Consider the following 25,564-nt stretch of genomic DNA (forward strand, 5'->3'; position numbering starts at 1 on the left):
GGCGTAGGAAAATTGTAGGCTAAAATACTAATTTGCAGTGCAGTGAATGTGTGCATGGAGACTGAAGAGGGCAAGCTTAGTGTGCCCCCCCAAAGAAATGGGGTAAATTTAGTTTAAAAAAATAAAAAAATTGTCCATCTGCAAGCAGTAAATTTACAAGAATTCATAAGGGCAGCTGTTAAGATTCTCTGAATTTACAGGCTTTAATGTCATTTTTTTAAATGATTTACCTCTTGAACAATGGAGAATCTAGATGTATGTCCAATGGTGATATATTCTACTTGATCCACAAAATATGCCCTTAGAGTTTAAATATGCAGTTGAAATACATATATGGTAATTCTCCTTGGCAAATTTTACAATGTGACCACCACAGTAAGTAGGAGGAACAATAAGTTTCTTCTCCGTTTACTATTTCGGCTTGCCAGGATAGCTTCCTGTTTTCAGGACAGAAGTGATCATGCTGATTTTATGATCCACTGGGGAGTCTGGTGGCAGAGAAAATGGCATAGGACCTCAAAAAGCTTAACCAAGAAAATGAATCGCTTTTAGCCAGAGCCCAGGTTGTTTATAAATCTCAGGTTTGAGTGAAATCTATGCAAGGGATTGTAGATCTAGCCTTCTAGGCCATTTAACATCTGTTACCTTTATTGGTAGCAGTATTAAAGTATTTAAATGGGGGGGGGGGTGTAATGCTGCTTAATGGACCGATCCACCCATGGCTGACATTTTAACCTTTTTTGTAGCAGGTGGAGGATAAAACCAACTGACGTTTTGTTATCTATATCTCCTGGAAACTAAATTTGTGACATATCTGCATTTAACGTCCCAGGCCTGTTGTAGCCGTTTTCCCTACTATACCTTTTTCTATTATGCTGGAATGTAACTGGAGAGTCTGGAATATGCAAAGGTGCAATTAAAAAAACTACCAGGAGTCAAGCAAAAAAATCTTCCTATTGGAAAAACCAAAGGCTTACTCAGCCTACCAGGCTTAACCTATAACTATGGTATATGGAGGTAAAATCTCTTTTACTCCGCTCAGATTGAAAGTTCTTGGTTCGTTTTTATGGTTAATTTTTATCTATAAAGGCTGTGTATCGGTCAACTTTTTAGCAAAAACTAGACCATTTCTTTAGTTTGGATCATGTTACTGTAATGATACGCAGAACTAGTAATAGGAAATTAAGTTTAGATCAATGTTTATATATTCGGTATAAATTTATTAAACTCGATCTCCTTTTTATTTTCAGGCTCTAGGGAATCATGAATTTGACAATGGTCTTTCTGGACTTGTGGACCCATTCCTCAAAAACGTAAAGTTCCCCATCCTAAGTGCCAATATTATAGCAGATTCACAGATTGCATCTAATATTAGTGGATTGTATCTGCCTTACAACATCTTGAATGTTGGTGGTGAAAAGATTGCAATAGTTGGATATACCTCAAAAGAAACTCCAGTTTTATCTGATCCAGGTAATGTTTCCTTTATTATGCAACATTGTATTCCTTCTAATATGAAACCTTAAAGGGGTTGTAAACCTTCGTGTTTTTTCACCTTAATGCATCCTATATATATATATATATATATATATATATATATATATATATATATATATATATATATATATATATATATATATATATATATACATTGAACTGGATGGACTGTTGTCTTTATTCAACCTTACCAATTATGTTACTATGTAACATGTCAAATTTGAAAAATTTGTTTAGGCATTAACATTTGTTTTACCCTCTCACCAAGGGGTTAAAAGTTTTCTAAAGCACCAAAATTGTTAATGATTGCATTTTGTAATGTTATAGTTATTGTATGTTGCTGCATTTTGGAACATTTATATAATTGTATACATTATGTAACTCTAAATATATCTTCATATTCTGTATTTCAGGCCCACACCTGAAATTTGAAGACGAGATAGAAGTTTTGCAAAAAGAAGTTTCCAAAGTTTTGACTCTTGGTGTAAATAAGGTGATAGCTTTGGGTCACTCAGGCTTTCAGACTGACAAACTTATTGCTCAGAAGGTGAGGGGAGTGGATGTAGTTGTTGGAGGACACACGAATACATTCCTTTACACAGGTGAGTTCTTGCACTTATTCAGGTTTTTTTTTTTTTTTTTATTTCATGCATTGTGTGTCATGTATGTTTGGAATGTACTGTAAGTGCAACTCCACTTATTATTCGAAATTTTAAAGGGAACCTATCAGAACAGTAATTTATGGATGCAGATTCCAAGGCGGTCTTTCTTCTTCCTCCTTTGCTGCTTAGTTAGCCATTGACACGGTGTAGACGGCCCAGTGTCAGGACACTTGACATCTGCTTATTGTAGTGGAGCACCCACTTACTTTTCAATGCTCAAATGCAGATGTGGGCCCTTTAACTCCTTTTCTCACAACATGTTGGGTTTCCAGACATGCCAATGGAGTATACAATCCTCAGAGTCCCTCCCTCAGCAGCTCAGAGAGGCCCCGCCTAAAGAGACAAGTGATCTACAGCCAGGTGAGAGGCCCTCTGCTGTCAGAGCCAATGTGCGGATAGCCAGTCAGAAGTCTAATAGCATACAGCTTCTACAGATGACATGGCTAGTATTGGGAGCCCCTCCCCAATTGCTACAAGAGTACACTAGTTTCAGTGGAGTGGCACCATGTATTTGTGGAGTGGCACCATGTTAAGGATAGTCATGAGTAGCCTTTGTTAAGCCCGCCATAGATGAATGTTGAACTGGCCAAGATTTGATCCCTCTATGGGCAGGCTGGTTGTACTGAAGTCGAGAGAGACCAAAGGAGAGGAGTTTTTTAGTAGTACAGAATAGTGTCCATTGGTTTTAGCTGTTAGTAGGTAGTTTGTGAGTTGAAGGAGAGCAGTCTCTGTCAAGTATTGAGGGTGAAATTCAAACTAAAGGGGATCAAGAAGTTTGTTCTCAGTCAGATGGTTATTCAGTCGTTTGTAGACCAACGTTCAAGGAGTTTGGAGGAAAAGGGGAGTAAGGAGATGGGGCGCAGTTTAAGATTGGTGGGGTACAGTGAGGACTTTTTAAGGATGGGGGTGAATAGTGCTTGTTTTAGAGAGTTGGGGAAGATGCCAGAAGAGAGGGAGAGTTTGAAAGTGCGAGTTAGAGAGTGTAGAATAGAGCCAGAGGTTGATTGCAGCATTTGCAAGGGAGCAGGATCCAGGGGGCGGGTGGTTAAGTGGGTGTTAGGAAAAAAGCTTAGCAACCTCGTCAATAGTAGCAGGGTTGAATGAGGGAAGTAATGTACCTGTGGACATGGAGTGTTAAATATCTGCGCATTGGAGATCTCTTTATGAGTTGTATCAATCCAATTTTTGAAATGATTGGCAATCTCCTGGGCAGTGATGAGTTGGATGATATGCTATGCAACCCTATGTCACCATGATTGAGCCACAAAGACATTGCTATGAGAAGGCCATATTTGTGCAGCTCTCAAAGTCTGTTTACATTATTCTGCAGTGTATGCGTGCTTTTTGCCATTCTTAAAAACAAGCCATCAATGCTAAATCTTCTGATTCTCACAATATAATTGCAGCCTTGTAGATCATATTTATTGCCTGTCATTTAGTAAACGACCAACTGTTAATAGCTGCAGCATTTATTGTGGTAGAATTTTTGTCTCTGCGGAATGCAGATTTGCAGAACACTCTTATCGAATCTGTTTCCTAAATACGATTTGGAAATATACATAATTTGAAGAGTCTGTAATTTGAACAAAAGTTGTAAAAAGCAGCAATAAAGATAGTAAATATTGTATGTCAAGTGTTTCTTGAACCCAAGGTGATTTTCCTAATGCCTACAGCAAAATGGAAGTGCAGAACTGCTCAGCACATTGATGGCTTTGTGTCCTGCTTTGCCACATTAACAAGTTCAACACTAGGGATGGGCGAACGGTTCGGCCCAAGCATAATTTTGAGCCGAACTTCCATTATTCGGGCGTTCGACAAACAGCCAAACAGGTCGTTCGTCCGTTTGTTCGGCCCCCCGAACTGACCACAATGCATTGCGGCGCTGAACAGTGCATTGCAAGCCCTGATTGGCTGAAGCAGTGAAGCTTCAGCCAGTCAGGGCACAGAGCACTGTCAGAGTCATGATTGGACACTGTCATCATGACATTATCCAATCATGGCTCATTCCCGCCCCACAGTATAAAAGTATTCTTTCATTGGCAGCCATTTTCAGTGTGATTTTGGCGTGGAGAGAGAGAGAACAGGGCTCTGTTCAGTGCTATTAGTTAGTGTGCTATACTGTACTATTTTGCTTCAATTGTCAGTGTAGAGTATTAGTTTAGTGTCAGTCTAGGGATGATGTGAGTGTAGTGAGGAGGACCTTCATTCAGCTTTGCATAGTGTGCAGCTAGAGTAGGGACAGCTCAGATAGTTTCAACTGTAGTGTAGTGAGACCGTGTCATTCATACATTAGTGTAGAGTAGGAACAGCTCATATAGTTTCAGTGTAGTGTAGTGAGACTGTGTCATTCATACATTAGTGTAGAGTAGGAACAGCTCATATAGTTTCAGTGTAGAGTAGTGCAGTGAGACCGTGTCAGTAATCTTTACATTTTAGTGTATAGTTAGCCGCTTCAGCCCCGGAGGATTTGGCTGCTCAATGACTGGAGCACTCTTTACAATTTGGCACTGTGCTGTTTTAACTGGAAATTGCGCAGTCATGCAATGCTGTACCCAAACAAAATTTCCATCCTTTTTTTTTCCCCACAAATAGAGCTTTGTTTTGATAGTATTTGATTGCGTCTGCAATTTTTTTTTTGCGTTTTTTTTTGCGTTATAAACGCAAAAAGACCGAAAATTGTGGGAAAAAAAAGATATAAAAATACTTTGGGGTGTCTACAAAATAGGGTCATTTGGGGGGCTGGGGGTTGTGCTATCTGGACATTTCAGGGCCTCCGTAACTGTGATAGGTAGTTAGGAGTAAAATCACAATTTTACGCCTTTTTGAAAGCCTGAAGGCGGTGCTTGGTTTTTGGGGTCCTGTATGTGGCTAGGCTCCCAAAAAGTATCACACATGTGGTATCCCTGTACACAGGAGAAGCAGCAGAATGTATTTTGGGGTGCAATACATATAACCATGCCATGTTTGAACAATATATCATTTAGTGACAACTTTGTGTAAAAAAAAAAAAAAATTGTAATTTTCCCGAAACTTGTGGCAAAATATTAAATATTACATGGACAGAACATGCCTCTCAGCAAAAAGCTTGAAGTGTCTTCTTTCCAAAATGGGGTCATTTGTGGGGGTTTTGTGCTATCTTGACATTTCAGGGCCTCCGAAACTGTGATGTTTAGTGAGGAAGTGAAATCACCATTTTACGTCCTTGGAAAGCCTGAAGGCGGTGATTGGTTTTCGGGGGCCTGTACACGGCTAGACTCCCAAAAAGTCTCACACATGTGGTATGCCCATACTCAGGAGAAGCAGCAGAATGTATTTTGAGGTGTAATTTCACATATGCCCATGGCCTGTTTGAGTGATAAATCATCTAGTGACAACTTTGTGCAAAAAAAAAATGTGTCATTTTCCTGCAACTTGTGGCAAAATATAAAATATTCGATGGACTCAACATGCCTCTCATCAAATAGCTTGGGGTGTCTACTTTCCAAAAATGGGGTCATGGGGGGGGGGGGGGGTTGTGCTGTCTTGGCATTTTATGGCCTTCAAAACTGTGATAGGTAGTGAGGAGTGAAATCAAAAATTTACACCCTTAGAGATCCTGAAGGCGGTGCTTGGTTTTCGGGGTCCTGTACGCGGCTAGGCTCCCAAAAAGTCTCACACATGAGGTATCCCCGTACTCAAGAGAAGCAGCAGAATGTATTTTGGGGTGTACTTCCACATATAACCATGCCATGTTTGAACAATATACAGTGGGGACAGAAAGTATTCAGACCCCCTTCAATTTTTCACTCTGTTATATTGTAGCCATTTGCTAAAATTATTTAAGTTCATTTTTCCCTCATTAATGTACACACAGCACCCCATATTGACAGAAAAACACAGCATTGTTGACATTTTTGCAGATTTATTAAAAAAGAAAAACTGAAATTTCACATGGTCCTAAGTATTCAGACCCTTTGCTGTGACACTCATATATTTGACTCAGGTGTTGTCCATTTCTTCTGATCATCCTTGAGATGGTTCTACACCTTCATTTGAGTCCAGCGGTGTTTGATTGTACTGATTGGACTTTATTAGGAAAGTCACACACCTGTCTATATAAGACCTTACAGCTCACAGTGCATGTCAGAGCAAATGAGAATCATGAGATCAAAGGAACTGCCTGAAGAGCTCAGAGACAGAATTGTGGCAAGGCACGGATCTGGCAAAGGTTACAAAAAAATTTCTGCTGCACTTAAGGTTCCTAAGAGCACGGTGGCCTCCATAATCCTTAAATGGAAGACGTTTGGGACGACCAGAACCCTTCCTAGAGCTGGCCGTCCGGCCAAACTGAGCTATCGGGGGAGAAGAGCCTTGGTAAGAGAGGTAAAGAAGAACCCAAAGATCACTGCGGCTGAGCTCCAGAGATGCAGTCGGGAGATGGGAGAAAGTTGTAGAAAGTCAACCATCACTGCAGCCCTCCACCAGTCTGGGCTTTATGGCAGAGTGGCCCGAAAGAAGCCTCTCCTCAGTGCAAGATACATGAAAGCCCACATGGAGTTTGCTAAAAAAACACCTGAAGGACTCCAAGATGTTGAGAAATAAGATTCTTTGGTCCGATGAGACCAAGATAGAACTTTTTGGCCTTAATAAGTGGTTTGTGTGGAGAAAACCAGGCACTGCTCATCACCTGTCCAATACAGTCCCAACAGTGAAGCATGGCGGTGGCAGCATTATGCTATGGGGGTGTTATTCAGCTGCAGGACAGGACGACTGGTTGCAATTGAGGGAAAGATGAACGCGGCCAAGTACAGGGATATCCTGGACGAAAACCGTCTCCAGAGTGCTCAGGACCTCAGACTGGGCCGAAGGTTTACCTTCCAATAAGACAATGACCCTAAGAACACACAAAGGAGTGGCTTCACAACAACTCCATGACTGTTCTTGAATGGCTCAGCCAGAGCCCTGACTTAAACCCAATTGAGCATCTCTGGAGAGACCTAAAAATGGCTGTACACCAACGTTTACCATCCAACCTGACAGAACTGGAGAGGATCTGCAAGGAGGAATGGCAGAGGATCCCCAAATCCAGGTGTGAAAAACTTGTTGCATCTTTCCCAAAAAGACTCATGGCTGTATTAGATCAAAAGGGTGCTTCTACTAAATACTGAGCAAAGGGTCTGGATACTTAGGACCACCATGTGATATTTCAGTTTTTCTTCTTTAATAAATCTGCAAAATTGTCAACAATTCTGTGTTTTTCTGTCAATATGGGGTGCTGTGTGTACATTAATGAGGAAAAAAATGAACTTAAATGATTTTAGCAAATGGCTGCAATATAACGAGTGAAAAATTTAAGGGGGTCTGAATACTTTCTGTCCCCACTGTATCATTTAGTTACAACTTTGTGCAAAAACAAAAAGTGCAATTTTTCTAAAACTTGTGGCAAAATATAAAATATTCCATGGACTCAACATGCCTATTAGCAAATAGCTTGGGGTGTCTACTTTCCAAAAAGGGGTCATTTGGGGAGGTTTTGAACTGTCCTGGCATTTTATGCACAACATTTAGAAGCTTATGTCACACATCACCCACTCATCTAACCACTTGAAGACAAAGCCCTTTCTGACACTTTTTGTTTACATGAAAAAATATTTCTTTGCAAGAAAATTACTTTGAACCCCCAAACATTATATATTTTTTTTAAAGCAAAGGCCCTACAGAATAAAATGGTGGGTGTTGCATTTTTTTTCCACACAGTATTTATGCAGCGATTTTTGAAACGCAATTTTTTTTTTTGGGAAAAAACACACTTTTTTTAATTTTAGTGCACTAAAACACACTATATTGCCCAAATGTTGGAATAAAAAATGATCTTATGCCGAGTACATGGATACCAAACACGACATGCTTTAAAATTGCGCACAAACGTGCAGCGGCAACAAACGACACTTGCGTTTGCCTTTGTGCGTGAGAACGGGGGGACAGGGGTGATTTTTTTTTTTTTTTTTTTTTCTCAGGGAATGTAAATATCCCCTATGATAGCAACAGGTAGTGACAGGTACTCTTCTTCTTTTTTTTTTTTAATTTTTTTATTTATTTATTTATTTTTTGAAAAAATTGGGATCTATTTGACCCTAGATCTCTCCTCTGCCCTCAAAGCATCTGACCACACCAAGATCGGTGTGATAAAAATGCTTTGCCAATTTCCCAATGGCGCTTTTTATATCCGGCAAAAACCTAAGTCATGAAATGCTCGTAGCTTCTGTTTTTTTAGGCCATAGAGATGATTGGAGCCGTTCTGGTCTCTGATCAGCTCTATGGTCAGCTGGCGGAACCATCGGCTGCATTCTCGAGTTCCCTGTTGGGACAGGAGAGCCCGAGAAAACCATGGAAGATGGTGGGGGGGGGGGACGTTCCATCCCACTGCTTGTAAAAGCAGTCTAGAGGCTAATTAGAATTATCATTCTTTTCAGCCGACCGCTGGCTGAAAAGAATGATACCAAGATAATACCTAAACCTGCAGGCATCATTCTGGTATAACCACTCAAAGTCCAGCAACATACCAGTACGTTGCTGGTCCTTGTTAGGCATACATTGTAATGTTCTTTTTTTCATGCAGCCTGTGGGCTGAACGAAAAAGAGAGATTGATTGGTGGGTATGCCCACCATTAGAATACAGCCCTTCATCCACTTACTTCTAATGATGGGCATACATGCACCATTTTTTTTTTTTTTTTAACTGTGGTGGTGAAATCACCTCCTACAGCGCTGGAGTCGCTGATTTACGTATCGTGGGAGCAAACGCTGCAGCTGAATGGAGTACCTGCTAAGCAAATGATGGTTAACAATAAAACAAAGTAGCATTAACATTACAGTATAACAGTAAGACTTACCATAACTGCAAATCAAATACAATAAAACATAGTAAAAATAAGACATTTTTTAACGCAATCTGTGCCTAAAAAATATATGCCGAAGCATGGGGGCAATCCGCCCCTAATGTTAGGAGCAAATCGCTCCTCCACCCCTGCCCCCATGCTTTGGCATATATGCTCTTTTTTTTTAAACTGTGGTGGAGAAATCACCTCCGACAGCGCTGGAGTCATGGTTTTGGGAGCAAACGCTGTTGCTGTCAAGATAAATAAACCCGTGCTGCAGCTGAATGGCGTATCTGAAAACAAAAAAATGGTTAACAATAAAACACAGTAAACGGTAGGGTATAAAAGAATTACATACCTGAAAAGCAAACATGATAAAACGTAGTAACAATAAAACATTGCATTGTAGCATACAGCAAAAAAGAGCAGAACAATAGAGAGAGAGAACAATAAAACGACAACTATTTTTATGTTTTTCATTATATATTTGTTTGGTTTTTTTTTTTTTTTTTTTCTTACACTTTTTTTTGTAACTGTAACGGTTAGGTTCCAGGTTCGGGTCTCCCAAAATGCGATGGCATCTTTGGAGACCCTGTGAATGTGTGTCCTAGTCTGTGCAGTGCTGTACCCTATGCTAATACTTGTGTGTGGTAGTGTTCAAAACATTCACCAATGCGAAGACCAGGATGGTCAGGACAGGAGGGACAATAATATCGGATGTCATGCCTATATATGTGCTTTCTACAGACACAACATTTTCTTTGGGGGGGCTCGTTGTGTAGGGGTACCAGGGAGGACATATGGAAAATGCCTCTCATGCAGCCGGCTTACTGCATTTGGATTGGGAAGTTGGGCCACCGCACCGTTTGGAAACAGAAGGGGTGTGATGATCTCTTCCTAGAATTTAAGGAAGGATCCAGTTCGCCCTGAAGCTTTGTATAGCACATTCAGCAGAGCCAATTGAAATAAGTATACAGATACTTTTTTGTACCGGCGTCTGGCCTTACGGGCAACTAGGTACGGCGCCAACAACTGGTCGTTCAGGTCCACCCCTCCCATATTAAGGTTGTATTCGTGGACACAGAGGGGTTTCTCCAACACCAGTCGCCGTAGGAATTTGGACCGTTGTGTCTGCGTGAAGGGAGGACAGAACGAAAACATTCCAATTATCCCTCCAGAGCGAGTAAATTATTACACTTCAAGCAGGCTCTCTCCCCAACCTAAGACAGGAATCTATAAGCCGCTGGGGTACGGTGCCACATGCACTAATTCCGTGATCAAACAAGTGACTAAAAAGTGGCACGCTCGTGTAATAATTGTCCACATACATATTGTACCCCTTCCCGGATTAACGTTGACACCAAGTCCCACACAATCTTACCAGTGCTCCCTATGTAATCTGTCCAGTTCTCCGGCTCTACGTGACTATCTCTTCCCTCGTAAACCATAAAACTATATGTATAGCCTGTGGCCCTGTCACAGAGCTTATACATCTTGTCCTATGAACATCAGCTACCCCCTAAGCATTCAAAGGGCTATTCCCAGAGTCAAGCTAAAAGGTGCCATGCAGTGCTTCAGCTGGTGTGTTTAGGGGACAGGAACCACACCGGAGCAGAGTTTCTTGCAGCTCTGCAGGGTCAGGCCCAGAGGTGGTTCACACCACGCCAGCTGGAGCCAGGAATGGTGGTGTCCGATAATGGCTCAAATCTCCTGTCCGCCCTTAGACAGGGAAAGTTGACACATGTGCCAGGCATGGCACATGCCCTTAATTTGGTGGTGCAGCGTTTCCTAAGTACGTACCCAGGGTTGCAAGATGTACTAAAGCAGGCCAGAAGAGTCTGTAGCCATTTCAGGTAGTCATACACAGCCAGTGCTTGGTTGGCTGATATTCGGCAGGAATTCCAACTGCCTGTAAACCGCCTGATTTGTGACAGTTCCACCAGGTGGAACTCACTTTGGGAATGCTGCAGCGGCTATACATGCAGCAGAGGGCCGTCAATGAGTACCTGTGCCAGTATGGCACGACGACAGGCTCAGGTCGCCTCAGCTTTTTTTTCGCCACGCCAATGGCTGATCATTAAGGATGCATGCACTGTATGGTCACCATTTGAGGAGGCCATAAGAATGGTGAGCAGTGACTGTGCATGCATCAGTGACACAATCCCTGTTGTGTTCCTGCTGGAGCAGACTCTGCGTGGCATTATGGACAGGACACTGGCAGAGCAGCAGGAGGAAGAGGAGGACTTCCTTTCCTCTCAAGGCCCACTTTATCTAGACACCATCATTCCTATGTCACAGAACACTGAGGAGGAGGATTCTGGCACTTTCATAGGCTTCGAAGAAGGGAAGACCTGCATCAATCTGTGAGCGATGGCTTTCCAACCCCAGGACCCTTGGGAGTTTTATGAGGCTGGGAGGAGGAAGTTCCAGATGCTGTCATCCTAAGTGACCCTGAGGAGTCTGCTTCTCAAGCCTCTGCAAATTTGAGGCGCATGGGCAACCTCATGCTTCAAAGCCTGCGAAAGGACCCAAGAATACGTGGCATAAAGGAGAAAGATTACTGGTTGGCAACCCCCCTTGACCAACGTTAGGGGAAGGTCTCAGAACTCACCGCGTCCCCCACAGAGAGTGCAGAAAATAAAATCTCTTGAGGACACGCTAAAGAGGATTTTATTGAACGTTTTTCCTGACTCCAGTAGGTTACAGTGTCATGGAAAATGTAGTTTTGAGTCTTTTGAGTCTTCTGTTGGTCAAGAGAGGAGCGTTGGAGAAGGCGTCCGCTTAAGTGAGGCATTTCTAAATTTTTTTAGTTCTCGCCGCCCAGGGCTGTCAGCTTCCACATCCCATTGGCAGCGTCTGCATCACCTTCTGAGCCAGAACAGATGCACCGACTTACTGGGTCATGAGAATAGACCACTGGCCAGAACTTGCCCAGTATGCTGTTGGGTTGTTGGGCTGCCCTGCATCCAGCATGCTTTCAGAATGGGCATTCAGTGCTGTAGGAGGTTTTGTTACCGATCATAGAACGCATCTGTCCACAGACTCCATGGACCGTTTGCCTTTTATAAAAATGAATCAGTCCTGGATTACCAGCTATAAGGCCCCTGATGCCGATGTCACTGATTAAGTCTTTTTGGGATGTGGAATCTCTGCAGGACTTTGAGGCTGCCTAGCTTTGAGGGTGTTCAATCATTTCATGTGGAAGAATGTTTTTGGTATAGGTTTCATGGGCACAATTAACACCCAAAAAACTATTTTTTAGCACCTAACAACAGGTGCATATCATTGCATTTTTTTACAGCAAGGCCAATTCTTACTTTCATCAAGAGTACCTCTATAGGGTTATGGTGGGAAGGCGCCACAGACACCCAAAGACCATATCCAAAGTCAAAGTGACACCAAAATGTATCCAAAAATCTCTAATTTTGTTCCCAGTGCACTACATTGTGGCCTCGTCATACACACTGGCCCCCCAGCTTTTGCTAAGCAGAATAAAGGCAGTTTGCAGGGAAAATGTCATCGTTTTTTTGGTTTTATAAATGCAATTATTGCTGCAGCAGATTCTATACATGGTACAGACCTGCCACTTTACATGTAGACTAAGGGGACCCCCCAGGCACTATATTGGAAGGAATTTTTCATTTTTATGCTTTCACTTTAAAAATCAAAAAATCACTGCTCATTTAAAAATTAAGTTTTTCACTAACTTTTTTTTATTGATGCATGTCCAATTACTTGCATATAAGCCTTCAAAATGGGCACTTTTGCTTTTTGACATTTGGGTCCCATTGACTTTAATGAGGTTTGTTATTCAGGTCTGAAGTTTCGCTGTGTTCGAAAGTTCTGGTGTGAACCGAACAGGGGTCCGATCGGCCCATCCCTGTTCAACACCCTTACAAAAGTCGGTGCACTGTATGTGTGATAGCTCACCCATTTCCTATGAAAATTATCGTCCCTAGACCCTTGTGTGTTACATTTATCATCAAGTTCATGGTAACTTGAGGGAAGTCTAGCCCCTGGCTTTCTGATGTGTGAGCTTTAGGCAGCCTGATTCTTTCCTGCAATGGCTATAACCACCCAGGACATCAGTGTTTTTATTTGTTACACGATTTCATCCAGTTTTTGTATATTTTAAATTACCGTAATCATGATGCTGCATTTATACTTTTTGTACTTGAATATGGTGTGAGATAGAACATGGTAAATGAGTACATGACTTGTCAGGACATGAATTGAAATATTGCAGATGGAAACTGTTTTACATTCTACAAAATGTCAAAATGGATATGTGAGGCTTATCTGGGAGGGGAGTAAATTTTAAAGGAAACTATTACTGAGATAAATGTTTGCTGATCTCTCAAAGTCTAGCTGTTTTGCTGTCTCCATTTTCAGTGCTTTTTCAGCATTTATGTTGTTTACTGTCAGTGTAAGATGTAAGGCAAGTTGATGATAAATAAGAGTTTACTGAGGTTGAGAAAATAAGTTATTATTTTGTGTTTGTTTGTGTTGCTTTAACATTTCTTTGCAGTACTTTACATTGGCAGTTCAGTGGATCAATCAGGGTCTCAGTTTTTCCATCTTTTAAATTGGTAGCAGGTGCCAGGATTGCAACACAATGTATTCTAGTGCTAGAGTTTGGACTGGAAGACATTTGTGTTCCATTGTCGGCCTACTTTGGGCAGGCCCACAATAGAGAGAATAGAGAGATCAGACAGGTTAGAGCAGCTTATTAAATCACTATTGTTTCTCCTGAGATAAGTTGGCAATGGAAATAACTGTTCATTTCTCACCCTTCATCTGGTTTGCCTACTCAGAAGAGCGTACAGGACCAGGGCATTCCAATGTAGGGCAGAAAATGCACCAGAAGACACCATGAGACAATTGGACAATGCATACAAGCCCAACCGTTCTCTGATGTCTGCAGCATACTTAAGGGATTATGTAGCATAACGCTAGCCCCATAAATATGGTTCATTTAGTCCTTGGTTACAGATACAATTTGCCACTATGTTAAAAAACAAGTAAAAGACAGTAAAAACACTACGGAACCAGAATACATAAATTTAATTGTGTTTTTTTGTTTTTTGTTTTTTTTGTTTTTTTATCTGAGTGATTGTGAAACGTTGTAGTGAACTATTGTCCACATTTGGTTTGGCAGCTGTATAATTGTAAGGAAAACAATCTTAATCCTAAGGAAAATCTTAAAGATCAGAGCTAGATTTATACTTCTTCCTTCCTAGGCAAACTGTCTAATAACTTCCTCCTCCTACCCCAGGGACTGGCTATCTTGCAACCTTACGAACAGAACCAGAAGTTAAAAGCCCCACAAGTTAGTATGAGGCTGGGGGGACAGAGAGGCTGAAAGAGCATGTACACCCTGAATTAAGAGTAGGACACGCTGTCATTCTATTCTGTTAGATTAGTTCTAGGTGAGCTGAAGCAGCAACTTGATGTGCACATGGGTGTGTGCTACTTCTGGAAGCCTTTGTACCCCAGGCTACATCTCTTTTAGCGATGCAGAAATCTGACCATGTGATAGAATATTTCTGCTGATGAACCCCTCAGTGTATAGATGTAGTAAGACCTGTCAGTTTGCTGCCATAAAATGATTTGTTCACCTGCCGTTACATGTCTACTTCATCCAACACCAACAAGTTAAAGCTGGTTGTAGCCCTTAGATTTGCATACATGCAGGTTTTCTGCAGCATTATGTTGCAATGAGAGTATTAGTCTATTCTCTCAATTAAAGGAATTCTTAAAAAAATTTAAACATAAGAGGAATGACTTAAATCTGTGCAACGCAAGGAACCCCACTCCACTTGCACTTTAGCCCACTGTTGTGGTACTGTGGTAAAAAAAAAAATGGGGGTTGCCCATTAAATATGTTGCCTTTTACACATGTGTGGTAACATGCCTCAACAGTCTAAAGCTATAGCTCTGGTTTTGTAGGATCTGGGCAAATGTATTCATCATGCTTGGTGGCAGTTGCTTGAAATCATGCAATCTATGTGATTATTGATAGGATGCTAGCAGCAGTCACATTTCAAGCAACATATTACTCAGACTATGGCTGGACATAAATGTTGGCCTAAAAAGGATTTCCATCTATGCAGTGCTGCTGGTGGTGATACAAGTCTCAGTGATTATATCTACAGGATAGATCGGCAGTAATTAAGAGCTACCTATCAAGCACATACAACAGCTCCTTCTTGTTTTGCCAAATGAGCTTAATGTATTTGAAGAGGCACCAGCTTGGTGCCCTGTTGGACTTTAACAATGCATATTTGTCTCTCTGCTATATATGTATTAACCAAACATTTAGTATTTCCTATTATAACTCATCCTTTGGTGCATGTCATTACAGGACCACCACCTTCCAATGATGTCCCAGTTGGAGAATATCCTTTTATTGTGAAATCCGATGATGGCCGTTCTGTACCAGTGGTTCAAGCATATGCCTTTGGAAAATATCTTGGCTATTTAGACGTAACGTTTGATGAACAAGGAAATGTCTTGCATTCCTTAGGAAATCCAATTTTGCTGAACAGCAGCATTCCTGAAGGTTTGTAAATCTAACCTCACTTGCTGGAAATCTATAGGTTTTCTGATTACAATCTGTAATGTGTAGTGTCTCTTGTTAAAAGCATTGAAATGGCGTGTAGCCCTTTTCTTGGATTTAATTTAGCCCATCACTGCATCGCTCTCATTACACATTTTAGGGGTCTATATAGCTGTGAAAATGATTTCTAATGCTGGCAATCTGCTAAACTTACATTTTATCCATATGCTCTGTTTCCCCAATGTTTTGTGCATTAAGAAGTGGATACTGTAATAGGAATATTTTCAGAAATCTCAACAAACCCTTTAACTTTAAATGTTGTATACATTGTGCCTAAATGATGTTCAGAAAAAAATCTTTTTTGTTTTTGACTAATGTAAGGCATAACAGTAAAATTTAAAAATCCACAATCATCCAACATCTGAAGTTGTCTGAAGTTTGCATTTATAAAGTGACACCACTAATATTTGGGATTTCCATGTTTTTAATGGAAACTGTAGGCTTTGGCAATATTTATTGCTTTCATAATGTGACCAATGCTACATTTATCAACAGGTATTGCCTTTAACCACTTCAATACAGGGCACTTTCACACCTTCCTGCCCAGGCCAATTTTCAGCTTTCAGTGCTGTCACTATTTAACCACTTCTGGACCGCCGCGTGCCGATATACGTCCTCACTTTGAGGATGGATATCATTGTTATGGCAGTAGCTAGCTGTCATAGCCCCGGTATCGCCGTGTTCGGCCGGCAGCCCGGTACAAGATAAAAGTGTCAAACAAAATATAGGTGTCTTGCGAGCCACAGATGGACTAATGCCTCTAAGGAGTAAACTATTTAAGCTGCAAGCACTGAACCACGTTTCATTGCGTGTGGATAGATAAAAAATATATAATAAATGTGCCCGCGCTAGTATAGTGTCACATATAAAATATATAAAAAATATTTTCACATATAAAACACATGTAATGTGATAAATAAAACCATACAGGTAAAATATAATGCAAATAACTATAAATGATAAACCACCAAGTGCATATAAAGGTGCAGTTGTGGTAGTAACTAATAAAAGTGCAACGTGCTAAAAATATAAATATCAAAACACTTTCCAGTGACAAATGAGTGTATATCCCAATTAATAAATACAAATCACAAAAAACGTGAATAAATAGTGTCCATAATATGAATAAACATCATGCTTCTTCTGATGGGTGTATAAATCACAACACGTGAAAACTGTGCTCTCCCGTGACACCCCACATGTGCTTGCGCTCACCTTCAGTCCTGTGACACAGTAATTAAACGGTGTCAAAATAAGCATTGGGGCCACTCCTAGGCTCACTCAGGATACAATGGAGGGCTTATTCTTTAATAAATGTCCTGGCTATATTGCACTATGGAGTCCCTCTGTTTGTTTTTTCTATGATTTTGGATCTTGGTTTTACCTGAGAGGAGTGTTTTTGCACCATTGTAACCTGAGTGAGCCTAGCAGTTTCACCTGGGAGGAGTGTCTTTGCATCATTGTATCCTGAGTGAGCCTAGGAGTGGCCCCAATGCTTATTTTGACACCGTTTAATTACTGTGTCACAGGACTGAAGGTGAGCGCAAGCACATGTGGGGTGTCACGGGAGAGCACAGTTTTCACGTGTTGTGATTTATACACCCATCAGAAGAAGCATGATGTTTATTCATTTTATGGACACTATTTATTCACGTTTTTTGTGATTTGTATTTATTAATTGGGATATACACTCATTTGTCACTGGAAAGTGTTTTGATATTTATATTTTTAGCACGTTGCACTTTTATTAGTTACTACCACAACTGCACCTTTATATGCACTTGGTGGTTTATCATTTATAGTTATTTGCATTATATTTTACCTGTATGGTTTTATTTATCACATTACATGTGTTTTATATGTGAAAATATTTTTTATATATTTTATATGTGACACTATACTAGCGCGGGCACATTTATTATATACAAGATAAAAGTGGTCTCTGCGCCGGATTCATCACAAGATCACTTTTATCGGCGTCGGGAGAGGCGCCCCTCCCGCCATGATCTGGTGCCCTCCGCCACTTACCGGAGCCATCAGCAGCGGCGGAGGCAATCAGATCCTTCCCGTGGCTGTGAGGGGAAGATGGCCCCCACTCTTCTCCATGACACTGCAGGGTGGAAGCGATGTCAAAATAGCTCATAGCCCATAGCTCTTAAAGGGCCATTTTTTTTTTCTTCTTTTTTTAATGACAATTTTTTTTTTTTTTTTTTTTATATTGCATTTTAGCTTAAATATGAGATCTGAGGTCTTTTTGACCCCAGATCTCATATTTAAGAGGTCCTGTCATGCTTTTTTTCTATTGCAAGGGATGTTGGGCTAACTTTACTGTTGTCTTATTTTTAAATTCAAAAAAGCTTGTAAGACCGCTGCGCAAATACGGTGTGACAGAAAGTATTGCAATGCCCGCCATTTTATTCTCTAGGGTGTTAGAAAAAAATGTATAATGTTTGGGCTGTTCTAAGTAATTTTCTAGCAAAAAAAAACAGTTTTTAACTTGTAAACAACACATCTAAAAAAGGAGGCCCGGTCCTTGGGCACTGATAAGCTGCACTGATATGGCGGCACTGATAGGCGGCACTGATAGGTGGCACTGATATGCGGCACTGATGGGCACTCATAGGTGGCACTGATGGGCATTGATAGGCGACACTGATGGGCACTGAAAGGCTGCACTGATGGTGGCACTGATAGATGGCACTTCTGGGCACTGATGGCCAGCACTGATGTGCACTGAAAGGCGGCACTGATGGCTGGCACTGATGGGCATCACTGGTGGCACTGGCAGGCATTTCCCTGGTGGTCTAGGGTGGCATACCTGGTGGTCCAGTGTGGTGGCCATCCCTGGTGGTCCTGGCAGCATCCTGGTGGTCCTGGGCGGGCATCCGAGGGGGGGCTGCGCTGATAAACAATCAGTACAGACCCCCCTGTCAGGAGAGCAAGCAATCGGCTCTTCTCTACTCGCGTCTGTCAGACGCGAGTGAGGAAAAGCCGATCAACAGCTCTTCCTGTTTACATCGTGATCAGCCCTGATTAGTCAGAGACTCTAGATCGGATCTGCAGTGTGTCAGACTGACACGCCGCAACAACGATCGCCGCGATGTGCGCCCCAGCGGCTTGTTATCCTGACCACATCATATGACGTCCAGGCAGGATAACACAACCATTTTGCCGATGTCATTTTGGTATATGGCGGGCGGCAAGTGGTTAAACGTTTTCCAGTTTCAAATGGAGGATCCAATGCCCTAAATTCTGCTTATTTATTGGCAGACACATTTGCCTCACTTTACCTACACTGTAAATGAGAAATCATGTATACAAAAAGTGCAGCGCTGGAAGACTACTACTACAGTAGACAGTGATAATTATATTCAAAAGAAAAAGAAAACAAAGACCTAAATGCTGACAAACCGTGCACATTAGTATTCCACTAATTATCTGATAAAAATCAGTGGGTATTGTTCATAGAAATAATGTCAGTAAACTCCAATTCAGATGTCATAAAAGACGTGCTTAATTATAATATAGCGTCCACAAAATACATATGTGAATGTTCCGCTGGGTAAATCCGTGACTTCCACCATTAACAGAAACCGTCACCACAGAAAAGATGGAGGCTTACCAGACAGCCCTTATGAGACAGCATAAGATATCCTCCTTTTATGGATGTTGTCCTCCCTGTAGATGGTTCCTGATTGAGAGCGCTGTAATGGTGGTTTCCAGACTGAGCTTCAGCAGTAGAGGAGGGGGGAGGGGGGGGGGGGGGGGAATCCCCTCTCAGCGATGATGAGAATCCTTGCTGTGTTGTCCTCAGTGTCTCCTTCACACGGGCACTGGCAGCGGCGATAAATGAGAAATCGCTGGTGCACATATGGATGGCCGGCTGGTGTAAATGATTGAATTGAAGAGAAATGAAAATGCTGCTAAGGAAAATTCTAATAGAGCCAATGATCTAATGAACATGTCTACAGTTTTCCTATGACAATAAGCAAATTTATACATTTCACATTAAAGTGCTTAGAAAAAAACTTTTTTTGTTTTGAAGAGTGATGAGAGGCTACAGCCTCTGTTTGTCCTCGTGACCACTGTCACCAGGACTAAACTAAATGGGGAAAATCCAAAAACGGGAATCGAGGAAAAATCTACTAGTAGTGACAGTTGTTCCAGTGACATCAAACGTGACAGTTGTCTCTACAGGTTGGGAAGTGAAGTGATCTCTCCTTAATGGGACACAAATGTGAAAAGAAAAGGGCCTGACAGATGTTTTACCTATTCCATACTTTATTAAAAATGAAAAAATGTTTAGCTTTAGATATACTTTAAACACAGGAATATTTAGGAGACTGTACAAGCATGCTGTAAAATGGTAAATCCAAAAAATGCTGGTTTAATTTTTATCAATGTTCTAGCTTACAATATAGCATTTTCTAGAAAGTGTAAAAAGCTAACCATTAATTTAGAGTATAGCAGTGGTTCAGCTTGTTAAAAAGTAAATTAAGATATAATTGGTGAATATTCTTGATGTTCCTTACCTAAATGTAAAAACTTCTTTTAATTCTCTAGCAGATGTCACTCACCCAAGAGTTTATTAGATCACCATTGCCACAGGCAGTCTGCAGCCAGAGATTTTTCATTTATCACAGTGGCTAAGTGGTTAGCACTTCTACTTGGCAGCACTAGGGTCATTTGTTTGAATCCCAACCACAACACTACCTGCCTGGAGTTTGCATGTTCTCCCTGTGCCTGTGTGGGTTTCCTCCCGCACTCCAAAGACATGCTGGTGGGTTAATTGGCTCGTGCCTAAATTGGCCCTGATATGAATGTGAGTTGGGGACCTTAGATTGTAAGCACTTTGAGGGCAGGGACTGAAGGGAATGTGCAATATATATTTAAAACACCGTGTAAATTGATGGGACAATATAAAAGTACTTTTAATGTACAAGGAGATTATGTCTGATGTGATTCCCATAGTTCTCTAGGAATTCTTTCTCGTGTATCAAATAGTTACTTTTAAAACAAAGGATTATGGTTTCCCTTTCACTGTCTAATAGACCCCTAAACTCCCTAAAGAGAACCTGTAAACCGACCTATGCTAACACACATGGGGAGCTTCTTAGCCCCCTTGTGATGGCAATAAAGCAAAGTTTAAAAAAAAGCTTAATAAAAAAAAAATGTAAAGAAGCCCAATTGAGTCACGCAGCCTATTAAGTGGTTGTTTACACCTGGATTAAATTAGAATTTGTGTATTCAATATCATGAATAGTTTGTTTTCCGAGTTTACCGTTATCATGTTTTCTCAGTGAAACTGAGTTGTGTAAATATAGCACATGTTTTATTTTGGCATTTATAAGGGATTGTTGCAGGATAAAAAAAAGAGAATGTGACCATTATAAACTTGTGTGCGCTATATTAGAGAATGAAAAACATGCTAATTTGTATGCCCTTTGCAAACCCAAGTGAGCATGGTTAATTGTCTGGGGCGTGGTCAATAAATATTTATGTATATAATTACTTAGAAGGAATAGAATGTACAGTAGGGGACTGGAGTGTAGAAGTGAGAGAATGCAAAATGGAGTAAGTGAGTTTGACAAAGGAGAGGGCAAAAATAAAGAAGTTGTATGACATACATATGATGTCACAAAAGGGGGCATAGGGGAAGATTAAGAAAATTTGAGGTGAGGTATCACAGGGTCGAACCGACTAGAGTTGGGCTGTATGGCCTTATGCAAATATTCGGATGGTGATTTTCTCATTAAGCACAACCTGTAGATTGGAACGTAACATTGTTGTTTATTATATAACCCAAGACCTATAAAGACAGTCCAAAAAACTGTGGAAGGTATCAAAATATCCCCTCTTCTCATCCTTTCATATAACTTTTAATGTTGTGATTTAGATTGCTGCCATAACAATATAACATGGTTACCAACCTGGAGTATACAGTGAGGGGAAAAAAGTAATCCCCTGCTGATTTTGTACGGTTGCCCACTGACAAATGATTAGTCTATAATTTTAATGGTAGGTTTATTTTAAAAGATAGATAGATAGATGGATAGAATAACAAAAATATCCAGAAAAACGCATTTCCAAAAAAGTTGTGAATTGATTTGCATTTTAATGAGTGAAATAAGTATTTGACCCCTTCGCAAAACATGACTTAGTACTTGGTGGCAAAACCCTTCTTGTCAATCAGAGCTCAGGCATTTCTTGCATTTGGCCACTAGGTTTGCACACATCTCAGGAGGGATTTTATCCCACTCCTCTTTGCAGATCCTCTCCAAGTCATTAAGGTTTCGAGGCTGACGTTTGGTAACTCTAACCTTCAGCTCCTTCCACAAATTTTCTATGGGATTAAGGTCTGGAGACTGGCTAAGCCACTCCAGGACTTTAATGTGCTTCTTGAGTCATTGTCCTGCTGGAATACCCATCCACAACCCGTTTTAAATGCCCTGGCTGAGGGAAGGAGGTTCTCACCCAAGATTTGACCGTACATGGCCCCATCCATTGTCCCTTTGATGCTGTGAAGTTGTCCTGTCCCCTTGGCAGAAAAACACCCCCAAAGCATAATGTTTCCACCTCCATGTTTGACAGTGGGGATGGTATTCTTGGGGTCATAGGCAGCATTCCTCCTCCTCCAAACAATTTCCAGCCTTGTGTAGGTCTACAATCTTGTCCCTGACATCCTTGGACAACTCTTTGATCTTGGCCATGGTGGAGAGATTGGAATCTGATGACTTATGTGGACAGGTGTCTTTTTATATATATATATATATATATATATATATATATATATATATACACACACACACAGGTAACAAGCTGAGATTAGGAGCACTCTCTTTAAGAGAGTGCTCCTAATCTCAGCTCATTACCTGTATAGAAGACACCTGGGAGCCAGAAATCTTTCTGATTAATAGGGGATCAAATACTAGTTTCACTGATTAAAATGCAAATCAATTTATAACTTTTTTTGAAATGCGTTTTTCTGGATTTTTTTTGTTCTGTCTCACTGTTAAAGTAAAAACAAAAAATGTGTTGTGCTAAATACACAAAAAATAAATAAACCAAAAGCAGCTAGCACTAAATTGCTGGATACAATTGGCGTAAGTCCCGAGTTTCGCTTCACATGTGTTTTTCTCTTCCCTGCTTGTGTTATTGGTCTCTGTCTCTCCAACCCCCTCCCCCCCCCCCCGCCCTCGTGTTGGGTCTGCCCGCGGTGTGCGCGGGAACGTTTTTTGAAAAACAAAAGGAGGGGGGCGGGTTAAATGAGGACTGGCGCAGCGCCATGTGTAGGACACAGCATCCACGAGGACGCGCAGGCTTAAGAGTTTTACTGGAGCAGTCTCTTCTCGGCTGAAGCGAGTAGAAGCAAGCCTGGCTACACTCGGGACACAGGAGCTAAGGGCTGCAAAGGGCATTCCTAAACGGAAAGAACATTTTTCCCAGTGCTAGCCTGAACTTGTATAGCAGCATTACACTGTCAGACTATGTTCAGGAAATAGTGCATTTAAATAGTGCCTCTTCTTTTGTGCTTAGGACTATGCGTACCAAAAAAGACCCCACAAAGTACCAAAAATTTCACCCCCAGGTGCTAGGAACTCCAGTCGTGTCTTCACACTGTCATCCTCGCCTGAAATACCAGATATGGCAAGCCAGGGTGAGTCATTGGAACAAATTGGTGGTGCAGCTGCTTCTCACATCTCAACCCCTGTATACGTGACTGAAGATGCCTTTTCCTCCGCCCTGCAGGGCCTAGAGGGAAGATTAGCGACTTTAATTGCATCCTCCATTCAAATGGATAGGAAGCGTGTTAGATCCCCCTCCCCCACCTTAGACCCTTTGCAAGGGGAACAGTAGGTACAGGATGAGGTGCTACCCTCAGGTGATCAGGAGGAAAGACAAACCGATGACTCCTCTGCAGAGGAAACAACGGTAGATGAACCCTTTTCAGCCTCGCAATCTGACAAGTTGCTGATACAATCTCTTACGGAGATGGTTCGTTCTACTTTCATGCTACCCCTAACGGAGTTTGCTGAAAGTTCGGTTTCCTCCTTGGGTTCCTTAAAATCTGCACAGCCTTTGCATGCATTTCCTATCCATGCATTACTAAAAAAGCTTATTATGCTGAATGGAATCCCCCGGATAAGCATTTTCTCCCTCCAAAAAGATTCTCAGTTCTCTATCCCATAGAGGAGAAATTTACCAAAAAATGGAATGTACCAGCAGTTGACGCTGCGATTTCCAGTGTGAATAAAAGTCTATCTTGTCCAGTAGACAATGCACAAATGCTTAAAGGGGTTGTAAAGTTAATTTTTTTTTTTTTTTAAAATAACAAACATGTTATACTTACCTTCACTGTGCAGCTCGTTCTGCACAGAGTGGCCCCGAACCTGGTCTTCTGGGGTTTCAGCTCCTCCCCACAAGCATTTACCACCTTAATGCGAGCTCCCTCGCACGGTGGTGAGTGCTTGCGGTCGCGCTCCCGTGATACAGCCGGCGGCTATAGCCGCTCGCTGTATCACTCGGCCCCGCCCCCCGGCGCGCCGCGTCATCGGATGTGATTGACAGCAGCGCGAGCCAATGGCTGCGCTGCTTTCAATCCATCCACTGCAGCCAATCAGCGACCAGGCTGAGCTGCAATGAAGATGACGAGGACGAGCAGCGAAGATTCGAGGCGTCAGGTAAGTAAAACGGGGGGCCTGGGGGCGGCGGTACTGTCAAAAGTTTTTTCACCTTACTGCATAGAATGCAGTAAGGTGAAAAAATTTTTACCTTTACAACCCCTTTAAGGATCCAACAGATAAAAGGTTGGAATTCCTGGTAAAGTCCTCTTTTGCTTTGGCAGGTGCCGTTACTCAGCCTGCAGTCGCTGCAATAGGCATCTGTCAATCCCTAAAGAACCAATTTAGACAGGCCCTTAAAGAGGTTCCTCTACAGCAAGCCTGGGATTTGGCCAAGCTACCAATAGCATTATGTTTTGCCATAGATTCTCACCAGGCATCCTGCCTTGCGCTTGTGCTAGTACACATGCGTACAATCCTGTGGTTAAAAAATTGGTCAGCCGAAGCACCATGCAAAAAGCTCCTGACTGGTTTTCCTTTTCATGGGGATTGGCTATTTGAACAAATACATCCAAACGATTTCCAGTGAAAAAAGTACTCTCTTGCCAGTCAAAAGAAAGTGTAAACGCCCTTCATTTAAGCGAACACTTTCTCATGCGCCAGGGGTATCTCGGGGTCAGGCCCAGACACAAAAGTCCTGGGGCCGGAAACCTGCAAAACAGAATTCTAAAACCTCATTATGAAGGGGCGCTCCCCTCGCCAGGGTGGGGGGAAGACTTCTGCAGTTCTCAAAAGTCTGGCAAGAGGAAATTCAGGACAGATGGGTCATCTCCACAGTAACTCTAGGGTACAAACTGGAATTTCAGGACTTTCCACCATCTCGTTCTCTGAGGTCAAACATTTCCAAAGATCCAGGGAAAAGGCAATCTCTGTTTCGGGCACTAGACTGATTAATGGCTCAGGGGCTGATCATACAAATCCCCACAGAGGAGCAAGGTTTGGGGTTTTATTCAAACCTCTTTACGGTACCAAAACCGAATGGAGATGTCAGACCCATTCTAGATCTAAAAAAATCGAAATCAGTTCCTGAAGATTCGCTCCTTTCGCATGGAGTCGATCAGGTCAGTGGTTTCTATCCTACAAGGAGGAGAACTTCTGGCATCTATCGACATCAGGGATGCATATCTGCATGTTCCTATATTTCCCGCTCACCAAAGGTTTCTGCGGTTCGAGGTAGAACAGCAGCATTTCCAGTTTGTAGTCTTGCCCTTCGGGCTAGCTACAGCACCCCGGGTGTTTACAAAAGTCCTGGCCCCACCTCTAGCCAGGTTAAGGACACAGGGCATAACAGTCTTGGCGTACCTACAT

At 41.7% G+C, this 25,564-nt stretch overlaps 1 protein-coding gene across 1 annotated transcript in view; it reads left to right on the top strand.

Annotated features, from left to right (window-relative positions):
* Positions 1-25,564, top strand: part of NT5E (5'-nucleotidase ecto) — a 154,770-nt gene that overhangs the window by 87,454 nt on the left and 41,752 nt on the right. Inside the window, exons 2-4 of the mRNA XM_073626892.1 lie at positions 1,251-1,473; positions 1,911-2,099; positions 15,381-15,578. Of these exons, the coding sequence (XP_073482993.1) occupies positions 1,251-1,473; positions 1,911-2,099; positions 15,381-15,578 (610 nt within the window). The remainder of the gene's footprint in view (positions 1-1,250; positions 1,474-1,910; positions 2,100-15,380; positions 15,579-25,564) is intronic.

This window comes from Aquarana catesbeiana, linkage group LG04, assembly GCF_042186555.1.
Source record: "Aquarana catesbeiana isolate 2022-GZ linkage group LG04, ASM4218655v1, whole genome shotgun sequence".
Classification (NCBI taxonomy): Eukaryota; Metazoa; Chordata; class Amphibia; order Anura; family Ranidae; genus Aquarana; species Aquarana catesbeiana.